The 13,395-nt window shown below is 35.2% G+C and overlaps 1 protein-coding gene and 1 pseudogene across 7 annotated transcripts; both read left to right on the top strand.

Annotated features, from left to right (window-relative positions):
* The first annotated feature begins 1,176 nt into the window (after positions 1–1,176).
* On the top strand, positions 1,177–5,357 carry LOC136204235 (receptor-like protein 15). 7 transcript variants are annotated; one of them, XM_065995455.1, is made up of 4 exons: positions 1,177–1,328; positions 1,528–1,871; positions 2,105–2,156; positions 4,876–5,357. In XM_065995455.1, the coding sequence occupies exons 2-4, from the start codon at positions 1,539–1,541 to the stop codon at positions 5,280–5,282; spliced, it is 792 nt and encodes a 263-aa protein (XP_065851527.1). In that variant the 5' UTR covers positions 1,177–1,328; positions 1,528–1,538; the 3' UTR covers positions 5,283–5,357. The 7 variants fall into 7 exon arrangements, with proteins under 7 accessions (XP_065851527.1, XP_065851523.1, XP_065851524.1 ...); XM_065995451.1 differs by having other exon boundaries at positions 1,196–1,418; XM_065995452.1 differs by having other exon boundaries at positions 1,197–1,418; positions 1,505–1,871.
* LOC136202655 (cuscuta receptor 1-like) lies at positions 3,410–4,809 on the top strand (annotated as a pseudogene).
* Positions 5,358–13,395: the final 8,038 nt, after the last annotated feature.

The raw sequence follows: 13,395 nt of genomic DNA on the forward strand, positions 1-13,395 counted from the left end.
TAATTCTTAAATATTTTCCTTTTGAGACATCAACTAAAATTTTGTGGCAATATATTAAAAAGTATAAAATCGATTGACTTTTACGTTAGGTTTTAAAGTTTAGATTTGAAAATCAGCAAAGTTAAGTGGCAATCTATGTAATTTACCCTAAATATTATCGTTTTTTCCAGCAGCAGGCACAACATTCAAAGCTGCCACTAAAGTTCGGGATAAATTACACCTAATTCAACTTTATTCATTTTAATATTATGACCATTAAACTTTAACTTTTAATAGTACGATCATTAAATTTTATACTTTTTAATATTGATAGCCACTCAACGTCTTAAAAACGACTATTGACGGCCTCAAAATAAAACATTCAAAGAGTTAATGATATTCTAAGAAACTTTAATTCTTGAAACTTTTCGTTTTGAGATTACTTAGGGGGTTAAATGCATCATGGGTCACTAAACTTACATGATTGTCTCAAAATGGCCACTCAACTTCAATTTATCTCAATAAATTCACTCAACTTTGAGTTTTATCTCAATTAAGTCACTTCGCCGATTTCATTGGTTAAAAGGCTCAAAATAATGACATGGGTGATACGTCAACATGAGTCAACTTAGATATGTGATCGAAAAACGAAATGTGTTATGCGCCAGTTGGCTATCATGTATAAATTATTTTTATGAAAGAAAACAAAATGTAGTTTTTTTTCATAAAAATAACCGACATGTGGCTACCATGTTTCGTTTCGATGCTTTTTAACCATTTTAACCGGAGGCGGATAGTTGACGTGTCACTCATGTCATTATTTCGATGTCTTTTAACCATTGAAATTGGCGGAGTGACCTAATTGAGATAAGACTTAAAGTTGAGTGATTTTATTGAGAAAAATTGAAGTTGAGTGCCTATTTTGAGACAACCATGTCAGTTTAGTGGTCAATGGTGCATTTAACCTATCATTTAGGTGTTGTGTGGTTAGAAGATGGAATGAATTTTTAGAGAGAGAAACATACTATAAAAGTGATTTTGCAAAATAAAAAATGTGGTTTAATGTTAAATATCATTCTGAATAACTTTAATTCTTTGAATATTTTCATTTTGAGATTATTAATGGTTATTTTGAGGTGTTAGTTAGAGTTTAGTAGCTACCGTTGTTAAAAAAAAATCTAAAGTTCAGTAGTCATACCATTGACCATTGAAGTTTATTGGCCAAAATGTAAAAAAGGGAAGTTCATTGGCAATGGGTATAATTTACCCCTAAAGTTCATGCTGGCGAAATCCAATCGGCGTTTCTCAACTACTGTAAATCTATAGTCGTTTTTACGAATTTGAATTGGGTATACGTTCAAGAATTTTGCTTTCCCTCTCTGTTAGCCCTTGAATTTCAGATTTTTTAGCAGTTTTCAGGTTGAATCAGAAGTAAATGAGTAATGCTGCTATATATTTTTGCTATCGTTTTTTCAATTCAATTTGGGGATTTTGCCGAATGTTTGTTGTTTTGGGAATTGAATAGGATTAATCGGAAAGGATTAACAGGTTGTGGGAAGATGATTCTTGCCCTAGATCCATCCGCAAAAGGAATGCAATCTTCATCTTCTTTACCTCTCTTCCGGCGAAAATCAAGACGATTCCCTTGTATGCTGCTTTTGAGGGTTGTTAGAGCTTGTTCTAATTCCAGTGGAGACTTGAATTCATGTGAGAATCAAAAACATAGAATTAATTTTGGTGGTGTGAGACTAGAGGAGATTGTAGATCCCAAGGCAGGAAAACTGAGGCTTGATTCTTGGATTTCTTCTCGCATTTCTGGCATCAGTAGAGTTCGTGTTCAGTCCAGTATTAAATCAGGGCTTGTTGCAGTCAATGGCAGGATTGTTGATAAGGTCAGTTTATACTACAATTTTATTTAATTTTTCAAACCTTGAATTCCATATCTTCAAACTATGGAAGATTTCTTTGCAATTAATATAGTTCTAATCATAGTCTCTTTTGTATGATCAGAGAGAACAGTTAGATCTCTCAAAGTGACAAATTTTGCCAAGTAGAAGGGCTAAAAATTTTGCCAAGTGATACATATATTAGATCCATCTTAATCTTAACCCGATTTTTGTATCAGGAATGCGAATCAAGCTCCAACCGGAGGTACCAACCGAGCTCTCAAGGAAAAGGTAATCAACTTTTTCTCTAGAGGTGGAAATTTCGTGTTTTGTGTTAAAATTGTGTTATTTTATATATATTTTTCATATGGTTTTTTATGTTATAAATACAAAAAAAAAAAAAAAATCGTGTCAATCGTGTCGTATCTGTTAGACATCCCACATTGCTAAATGAGGAAGCTATATGGCTCCTTAAATATGTGAGGCAATCCTCACCCTTTGAGGTATTTTGGAGTGAGTTAGGCCTCTGTTTACATGGTATCAGAGCCATGATTCAATGTTGGGACTCCCGCTGATATTAGCGTCATGCACCAAGTGAGTTAGACCTCTGTTTACATGGTATTAGACATATTATTATAAGAGACCACATATGATAAAGGATATTTGGTTGTTTGTTTTAGTGTTGAAACCTCAGTAGAACTTAGGTTATTACAATGAAATTCCTTTAGATAATTAGGAGTCCTTTTAATACGATCTGACTTTCTAATATTTAAAGGATGAATGGTCTGGTCCATAGGATTATGAACGGACTGCTCATTAGGAATAATACTAGAATCACAATCATTATTTAAAACATCAGGTAAAACTTGCAAATCTTGATGTGATAAAACAGATTGTGATTCTACATGTAAAATAGGTTCATTCCTATTATCATTCAACAAGATTTGATTGTCTTCTATACTAACAACCCTATCTGTTGACATATTCAAAGATTGATATGCATGTTCTTGTATAGACTGCTGAAATTCTACAGTAGGAAATGTTAGTGAAAAAGCATTTCCTGTATTATGCTTATTTGCATAAGGAAAAGAGAGTTCATGAAAAGTTACATCTCTGCTCACGAAAAACTTTCTATCTTGCAGATGATACAATTTATATCCTTTTGTATTCGTAGGATAACCAACAAAAATACACAAATCTGCCTTATTATCAAACTTGGTTTTTTTAGGTCCTAACTTAGATGCAAAAGCCAAACAGCCAAACACCTTAAGGTTTGTATAATCTGGCAATTTATCGTATAATTTTTGGTAAGGTGTTAACTGCTGTAGAAGTGGAGTAGGATGTAAATTAATCAAGAAAACAGCATGCATAATGCATTCACGCCAAAAAGTCAGAGGCAAATGAGATTGTATTCTTAATGCCCGTGCCACATTCAAAATATGTTGGTGTTTACGTTCCACAATACTATTTTGTTGGGGTGTATAGGGGCATGAGGTTTGATGTATAATGCCTTTGGATGAATAAAAACTAACTGGATTTAATTCATGCGCATTATCAGTACGAATGACTTTAATAGCTACCCCATATTGTGTCCAAACATAATTATAAAATTGTGGTATAACTTCTAGCATTTGAGCCTTACTTTTTAACATATACACCCAAGTATATCTACTGTTATCATCTACCACAGTAGCAAAATACTTAAAACTAGAAACTTTCAATCTCTCTCCCTTATAGAGTTTAACATCCCTCAAATATCTAAGTCTCTCTAGCAATCTCTTCCAAATCCCAATCTCACTGACTCCACTTTTCAACCTTTCCCAACTCAAATCATTGAATGTTGGAAAAAATTTGATATATGCAGAAAGAAATGACTATAATTTGATCCCAAAGTTCCAATTAGAGTTACTCAATTTTAATGGCTATTTTGGTTACAGTGACGTTGGAGCAATACCCAAATTCCTATATCACCAACATAACCTACAAGCGCTCGTCATCTCTAACATTAAATTGAGAGGAAAGTTTCCATATTGGTTGTTAGAGAATAACACAAGAATGGAAGCTCTTAATTTGAACAACAATTCTCTTTCTGGGTCTCTTCAACTACCAACTAATCCTCATGTGAATTTGAGTGTCATGGACATTTCTGATAATGGTTTCATCGGTTATATTCCTTCAAAAATTGGAGTATACTTTCCACGATTAGGAGCATTAGATATGTCTAGAAACGAGTTCAAGGGTAACATTCCAGATAGCATGTGTAACACTAGCTTATATGATTTGGACATGAGTCAAAACAATATATCCGGAAGAATACCAAAGTGCATGGGAAATATGTCCGAACTTAGAGTTTTGGATCTCTCAAATAACAATATTTCTGGATGTCTACCTTTCAACTTTAGTTCATTCATTCAAGTAGTCAAATTATCCAAAAATAGGCTACAAGGATCATTGAACGATGCCTTTTATTATTGCTTTAGTCTAATAGTGTTAGACCTTAGCCACAATAATTTTTCAGGAAGCATTCTTTCATGGATTGAGCGAGCTTCTCAATTGAGTTATATTGTCTTGGGACATAACAATTTTAAAGGGGAAATCTCAATTGAACTTTGCAAGATGAAGCAATTAAGTTTTCTTGATATTTCCAATAATAGAATTTCTGGCCATATGATCCCATGTCTAAATTTTACAAGCTATTGGAATCTGGAACAAATGTTTATTTCAATACCCTTAGAGTTTACGGTGAAGGGTTTTACATATTCATATGATAGAAAAATTCTAGGTTATATGTCAGGAATGGATATATCATCTAACAATTTGACAGGCCGGATTCCTCTTCAAATTGGAGATCTTAGAAATATCAAAGTACTAAACTTTTCTCACAATAGTTTGAGCGGAACAATTCCTCCAACATTTTCCAATTTGAAAGAAATTGAGAGCTTAGACCTTTCACACAATAACTTACAAGGAGCAATACCCCATCAGCTTACACAGTTAACTACTATTGCAGTTTTCAATGTGTCGTACAATAATTTATCCGGTCGAACACCGGATAAAGTGGCACAATTTGCAACATTTGATGAAAGCAGTTACAGAGGAAATCCTTTTCTTTGTGGTTGGCCATTGCTGAAAAGTTGCAATCCTCCAAAAACAACTTCAAGTGGCAATGAAGAAAGCAACAATAGCTTCATTGACATGGGGGCTTTTTATGTGACCTTTGGTGTAGCTTATGGGACCGTGTTGACAGTAATAGTTGCAGTTTTGTGCATAAATCCATATTGGAGAAGAGTTTGGTTTTATTATATTCAGATGACTATAGACAATTCTTACTACTTTATCATTGACAATGTTCCATTTTTGTCAAGGTTTAAGTTTCCTAAGTTTTATCGAAGGATCTATAGATATGTTCGGGATTGAATAACTTGAACATATGCATCATATGTAATGTGTGCTTTTGAAATATATGTACAACTTCCCGATTAAGTTTTGTTTTGTTTTAATTGTAAGGAAAAAGTTATGTCCTTACTAGATTTTATATGACTCATATCATGAAAGTTAGAATTGTCGTGGATGCTAGAAGTATTACAAATTCTGAATTAGAATCAGAATATAATAAAAATTACATATCTAATAACCCAAATTTCATTCGTATTTCTAACTTTCTTTTATCTCCCAAACAATAAAAAGGTAAATCACCCAAAAAAAATCATAAGAAAAAGAATAAAATGGATGTCTTGACCCAAGATGCAGTTGCTTTACAGTTTCAAACAATAAGTAAAAATGAATTATTTTAACCTTGGTTACCCATTTTTCATCGTTTTGTTATCTTCTCTTCTTCTTCTTACATAGATCTCCGCCTTATTTAAAATGAGTATAGTACATCATTTGCCTTTAAATTCATCTAAAGAGCTTGATTGGCATCTAAAGTTTTAAATTATCTCATAGTCCCATCAACTTGTATAAAATGTTCAGTTAGCCATCTAAACTTGCATAAAATGTAATCAATTAATTACTCGGTTGCAAAAAAAAAGTAAGTTGCATATGAAGATATATTGCGCGTGCCTTAAAATGTCATTACATGATTCATATAATAGATTAAAAATAAAGTTCTTACTTTCTCAAATAAAGTCCTCTATTTCTTTCCAATGTTCTTTTAGCTGATGCTATTTAATAAAATTGTTCTTTGCCTAAAAAAACAATTTCAACTTATAAATTCCCCGAAATTTTGGGGAATTTTTTTTCTCTTAAGCCTACAACCACAAAGATCTAGTATTGATCCACCATGGATTATCTAGATAACTACCTCGGTATAGAGGTTCTCTTTAATCCAAAGGCCCCTTTTCTTAATTCGCAATGGCGTATCCTGCAACCACAGATTGCTTCGATTTCAAAGGATCCTTTGAGAAAGCCTAATTTGGAGGTGCATGACAGGTCATTTGCAAAGGTCCTTGTTGAGAATCTGGATCCGACTCCTTGTTCGTCTACTGTGATTTCTGATATTAGCGGGCTTCGGTCGGTTAGAATTTCTCAATCTGCCTATGATAGGCGTGCGGCCCTTTGCTCCTCATCTCTGATTGGCAGATTAATCTTAAACAAAGGAGATGCCCCATGGAAGGTTCTTTCTCTTAAGGAAACTTTAACAAAGGTTTGGGTTTGAAGGATTCTTGGCGACTGATATCTATTGGGAGAGGCTTTTTTCATGTGGTTTTGGGATCCCATGAGATCAAGAATCAGTTGCTTGCACGGGGCATTATCAATACTAAGCCAGGTACTTTCCGTTTGCAACCATGGGTTTCGGACTTTGACCCCTATGCTGAGAAGTCTACAAATGCTCAGGTTTGGGTTAGATTATATTCTCTTCCGTGGGAGTATTGGGATCCTCAAATTCTTTCGGATATTTCAAAGGGTATTGGAGGGCTTATACGATTTGATAATACCACTCTTGAAGGTGAGTTTGGTCATTATGCTAGAATGTTAATTGATGTGGATTTGATGAATGAGCTTCCTGTTAAAATGGGTATTGAGAGAGAAGGAAAAAAAATTTGGATAGATGTGGTGTATGAGAGATTACCAAGCTTCTGTAAAGTTTGTTCAAATATTGGCCACATGGCTTATGACTGCACGAAAAATAAAAAACCATTGGAAAAGGTTCTAGAGGCTCCAGTTATTGAAAGAAAACGTACAATGGTTTCATAGGAGAGAAAGTTTGTGAAAAAGCCTAGTGCAATTCAGACCGAGGTGCCTGTTCAACATGCCACTTCACGGATTTTTTCTGAGCTTAGGCCTCCTACTAATACTGGTTGTGTGGTGGAGGTTGTTCTACCTGGCAGCCTGCAACTTAGGAAGGAGGATGAATACAGTTGTGATAAAACTGATAGGCCGGATTCACCTGGAATGGACAATATTCTCACTAGATATGAGGGAGCTGATTCAGCATCTGAATCATCATCCCATACTAAATCCTGGGTTGATATGGCAGAGGAGGATGACAATAGCTGGAACACAGTCAGCAATAAGAAAGTAAGGCGGAGGGAAAAAATTATGACAACAACGGAGAATTTGCCAGCTCGAAACAAACGAGCCAATAAACCTCCGGTCCGTTTTAAATGATCTTTCTTTACTGGAATTGTAGGGGTATTCTTAATAAGGATACTCAGGGTTACTTGCATCGCCTGTGTTCTCTTCATAAACCAGATTTTCTTTGTTTAGCTGAGCCTATGGTGGAGTTCAGTTCTGTTAATGAGGCCTTCCGGAGAAGGCTTGGTTTGTCTTTAATTGCTATGAACAATAAGGAGCTTCCAACTCTATGGGTTTTTGCAAAGATTAATTCTTCCATGGTTACCAATATTTGTTTCAGACATGAACAGTTTGTTATTCTGAGTTTGTCTAATTTAAATACTTTTGTCTGCTTTGTTTACGGGAGCGTTTGGGCAAATAGACGTGTCACTATGTTTGATGATATTTTGGCTCATCAAAATAGGTTGAATGGGCATTAGGTGCTTCTTGGAGATTTTAATTCTGTCATTGGATCTCATGAGAAATCGGGACGGGCTCCTGCTTTGCGTCCTTGTAGGGAGTTTCGTGATTTTATTGATTCTGGTTCTTTTGTTGATGGTCCTACTCATGGGGCCTTCTTTACTTGGTCTAATGGCAGGTCTGGCTCTGCGCAGGTTGAATGTCGGTTGGATAGAGTTTTATTATCTGCTTTATTCTCAGACTTCTGGGAATCGATTTGCAGTTTGGCTTTGCCGTGGCATCACTCTAACCATTGCCCTTTGATGTTTAGCTGCTCCAAGGGGAATCGCCCTATCTCTAGATTCAGATTTCAGTCTATGTGGATTCTGCATCTGGGGATTAGGGAGGTGATTGCTGATTTTTAGAATGGAATGCATGCTAGCTTACCTCCTATGCAAGCTTTATGCGATAAACTCAGGCGACTTCGGCCGGTGCTCCGTCACTGGAATAAAGTGGTTTTTGGTAACATTGATATGTGTCTCACTGATGCTGAGACGGATCTGGCCCGTGTGCAGGCAGAAATCTCTGAGAATGGGTTTACTCATGAACTACATCATGAGGAGATGAATGCTCATGCACACTTGGATAATATTTTGCATAGAAAGGAGGTTTTTTTTTGCGTGACAAGAGCAGAGTTAGATGGCTTAAGGAGGGAGATCAAAATACCAGCTTCTTCCATCGTATGGCATCTATTCGAGCTGCTGCCTCTGGGATTTTGGTGCTTCAAATTGAGGATGAGCTGGTTTTTAATCCGAATCAAATTGGGACACATATTGCTGAATTTTATTCAAGTCTTTTTAAAAATGATGAGATCTTGCTACAAAATTATGATCTAGTTTATGAGGTTGTTCCACATCTTGTCTCTGACTTGGATAATGATTTGCTTACTCGTTGCCCGGATATGAATGAAGTTCGTATGGCAGTCTTTGCAATGGATAGCAGTAGTTCTCCTGGACCTGATGGGTTTTCTGGGGTCTTTTTTCAGTCTTTCTGGGATATTGTTGGTGCTGATGTGTTTGTTGTTGTCAAAAGCTTCTTTATGAGTGGCATGATACATCCTGGCCTGTGCTCCAGTATTATGGTCCTTATCCCGAAGGTGGAGGGTGCGATATCTCTTGATCAGTATAGACCTATTGCAATGAGCAACTTTAGTTATAAAATAATTGCAAAAATTTTGGCTGATAGACTCGGTTCTATTGCATCTCGCATTGTTTCTCAGAATCAATTTGGATTTATTCCTGGACGAAGTATTCACCAATGCATTTCGCTTGCTTCTGAAGGCACTAATATGCTTCGTAAAAGTGTTTTGGAGGGAACTTAGCCTTGAAGGTTGACATCAGGAAAGCTTTTGACACTTTAAATTGGAATTTTTTACTTGCCGTGATGGATGCTTTTGGTTTCTCTATTCAATTCAGAGACTGGATTCTGAATGTTTTATCTACATCTCGAATTTCAATTTTGAATAATGGAGCCATTAGTGGATATGTTAGATGTTCAAGAGGGGTTCGACAAGGCGATCCGCTGTCTCCTATATTGTTTGGTATTGCCGAGGACTTTCTTAGCCGTTGGTTGCTTCACCTCGTGGATACTGGGCGACTTGCCCTAATGCAATATACTTCTGCAAAGGTGTTTCCGACTCATTTATTTTATGCTGATGACATTCTTCTCTTCTGTAGGTCCTCTTCGGGTAATCTAGCTGTTATTAAGGGTGTATTTGAGTTGTATGGATCTATCTCGGGTTAGTGTGTTAGTTGGAACAAATCTGAATTATTTCTGGGCTCTTTTGTTTCTTCTAGACGTGGCAATCATCTTGCTGATATTATTGGTATTCATCAAGGGTCTGTTCCATTTCGCTATCTTGGAGTCCCTTTGTTTTTTGATTTATACCAAAGACACGATATCTAACTAGTTTGATGGATAGGGTGCTTGCTCACTTTGCTAAATGGAAAGGGCATTGTTTGTCTATGGCCGGGAGAGTGGCTCTGGTAAATTCTGTAATTACTGGTAGCTTCATTCACTCTTTTAGCATTTATAAGTGGTCCTCTGCACTGCTTACACGTATGACTAGGCATATGAGGAATTTTATTTGGTCTGGGTCCATTAATTGCAAGAAGCTTGTCACTGTCCCTTGGAAAATTTGTTGTCAAAACTTCAAGGATGGAGGTCTTGGAATCAAGAATTTGTCTATTCTAAACAAGGCACTGAATGGAAAGATGGCTTGGGGTCTTCTTCAAGAAAAGTCTCTATGCTTTAACTTACTTAGAACTCGTTTTCTCAATAAAGCGGGACAGTCACGACATTATATCATGAATTCTTCTATTTGGGGCTCGATAAAATCCATTTATTCTTAAGTTGAGCATCACTGTTTTTGGTGGATTGGTCAGCACTCTGAACTTAATTTTTGGAATGGGGTCTGGATGTGTCCTTCACTGGCTGCACATGTTGGCCTATGTGCTAGTCAACAACGTCGTTGTTTTGATTTGGTGGAGGATTATTTGGATGGTAATAATTGGTATAATCTGCCCGTGTTACCTGCGGATGTGGAGAATAGATTGCAGAATATTAGGCGGGGTAGGGACGATGTTGATATTTGTGTTTGGAAGCCTGCTACGAGTGGGGTTTTAACTGTTAAGCTCTTGTAAGCTTGACTTAGATCTCCTCCTACTCAACATCCTTGGAGTCATTTTTTAAGGTGTCAAAGTGTTCCTCCTGCACACTCGCTTATTGAATGGCGGGCTTATCTTGGGTATTTGCCAACACATGATCAGCTTCAGTTGCGCGGCTGTCAAGTTGTTTCTCGTTGCAGTTTGTGCTCGTTAGATTCTGAAATGTTGGACCACCTTTTTGTCTCCTGTCGGTTTTCCAAATTTATTTGGCATGGTGTTAGCTCATTGTTTGGAAGACGAATTAACACAGACTCGAATCTTAAGAATCTGGTTGATCATGCTGTTATTCAACGTTTCAGTACTCAAATCGCTGATTTGTGGGCGGCAGCAATTGTTAATACAATTTGGGCTATATGGCTTGCTCGTAATAGGTCCATTTTTGAAGATGAGAGGGTTGATACTTCCGTCACGCTGAGAAGGATTTGGGGAGCTGTTCGTGAATCTGCTCATACTGGACGGGGCTCCGTTTGGAATTCGCTAGTTGAACTTCAAATCTTAGGTGAACTCGGGATTGAAAAGCGTCTTGCTAAGGCTCCGCACATTACTCCAATATTTTGGCAACCACCTCCGAGGGATTGGATTAAGATCAATACTAATGCGTCTGTCACGGGTGCTCCTGGTCCTGCGGGTTGCGGAGGTATTTATCGCTCACATACTAGCATCTGTCTTGGTGCGTTTGCTTTTCCGATTGAAAGTTCATTTGCTTATCTTGTTGAACTATCTGCTGCTATTTACGCCATTGACATGGCTATCAGCAAAGGTTGGCAGAAAATTTGGCTTGAAAGCGACTCAATGTATGTTGTGTAGATGTTCAAATCTAAATCTTGTTCGGTTCCTTGGTTGCTTAGACAAAAATGGTTCAATTGTTTAAATCAGATCGATTCTGTGGCTTTTATGGTGTCTCATATTTTTCGTGAAGGAAATCCTGTTTCGGATTCGCTTGCAAATTATGGACGGACGGCAACAGCTTCGACTTGGTGGGATGTTGTCCCAGATTTTTATGGATCGGTCTTTTTTCATGATCGTGTAGGACGTTGCGTTTATCGCTTTTCCTAATTCTTTGGCTTCATTTTATTTTTTATTTTTTTTGTATTATGACATTTATTTACTCTTTTAATAAATTTGGTTCGGGGCTTTTTTGGGTCTGTGGTGGGGGTGCCAGCATAGCTGGGATGCCCACCGCTTACCCTTCCTCACTAACCAATCTTTAATCAAAAAAGATCTAGTATTAAACTTTTATTTCATATTCAAAATCTTATCATTTACTCTTCGTATTATCATTTGATAATATTTGTCATATTTGACTTTTAACCGATTTTGATGAAAAATTAATTAAATTGTTAACTTTTGTTCCATAACACGTAACATGTAAACATAGTAATTGTTTTTTAATTAATATGTGGATAAATAAAAACTTTTTAATTATTCATCCACATATTAAGTCTATAGGAAAAAATGAGAATTTCTTCAAATAAAAAAATTAAAACAATATTTTCTATACATATCAGTTTTAAAAATTATGCAATCTGTTCAAAATTAATAAATTAGTTAACTTTTATACCCTTAACAAATTAGGTAACTTTAATTAAAAAAAAAAGTTAAATGTGATTTATAATAAATATATCTTCTTTTTTTGATAAATATAATAAATATATCTTTATTTCTAAAATTATATTCACAAAATGTTACTCAGTTTCATATATAATCACTAAATTTTCAAAATATAACATAAAAGTCATTTAATTTTATCCTTTTTAATATTATTATCATTAAACTTCAATCCACGCCTCAAAATTACCGTTGACTGTATTTTTTTTAAAATGGATGATATTCGAAGTAATCTTAATTCTTAAAAAAATTTAATTTTAAGATCGGTTAAGTATTATTTAGTTAACATATAAAATGAACTTTTAGGGAGATAAAACTCGTGATTTTGGAAAATACAAGATTTGGTTTCATGGTAAATGTTATTCTATAACTTTAAGTTTTAAACATTTTTATTTTCAGACATCAACTAAAATTTCATGGTAATATGTTAGAAAGTATAAAATCGAATGACTTTTACGTTAGGTTTTAAAGTTTAGATTTGAAAATCAGCAAACTTAAGTGGCAATAGATCTAATTTACCTAAAACATTATCGTTTTTTCAAGCAGGAGACAAAACTCAAAGGCGCCTATGTAAATTACACCTATGCCCACTCAACTTTATTAATTTTAATATTATGACTACTAAACTTCAATTTTTAACAGAAAACTCAATGAATTTTACACTTTTAACAGAAAAGTTAATGAATTTTATACTTTTTTAACATTGATAGCCGCTCAACGCCTTAAAATGACAATTGATAGCCTCAAAATAAAACATTCAAATAGTTAATGATATTGTACCTTTTTAACATTGATAGCCGCTCAACGCCTTAAAATGACCATTGACGGCCTCAAAATAAAACATTCAAATAGTTAATGATATGGTAAGGAACTTTAATTCTTGAAAATTTTCATTATAAAAGTGATTTTGGAAAATAAAAAATACGGTTTCATGGTAAATGTCGTTATGAACAACTTTAATTCTTAAATATTTTTATTTTGAGGCTGTTAACAATTATTTTGAGGAGTTAATTAAAGTTGAGTGGCTACCACTGTTAAAAAATGTAAAGTTCAGTGGTTATACTGTTAAAAATTAGTCAGTAGCCATAACGTTAAAATGGGTAAAGTTCAGTGGTCATGGGTGCAATTTACCCCTATAGTTCATGCTTAATAGTTGGGGTTAAATGCATCGTTGCTTAATCTTAGTTTGTCACAATAAACTCAATTTTGACTTTCATCTCAATTAGGTCATTCCAGAGATT

This window comes from Euphorbia lathyris, chromosome 8 (genome assembly GCF_963576675.1).
Source record: "Euphorbia lathyris chromosome 8, ddEupLath1.1, whole genome shotgun sequence".
Lineage (NCBI taxonomy): Eukaryota > Viridiplantae > Streptophyta > Magnoliopsida > Malpighiales > Euphorbiaceae > Euphorbia > Euphorbia lathyris.

Bases quoted from the DNA above. Each gene is read 5' to 3' on its own strand.
- LOC136204235 (XM_065995450.1), top strand. From the start codon at position 1,422: ATGCTGCTATATATTTTTGCTATCGTTTTTTCAATTCAATTTGGGGAT. The intron at 1,872-2,104 runs GTCAGTTTATAC...TTTTTGTATCAG, and splicing joins ATGGCAGGATTGTTGATAAG to GAATGCGAATCAAGCTCCAA. The intron at 2,157-4,875 runs GTAATCAACTTT...CTACTATTGCAG, and splicing joins ACCGAGCTCTCAAGGAAAAG to TTTTCAATGTGTCGTACAAT.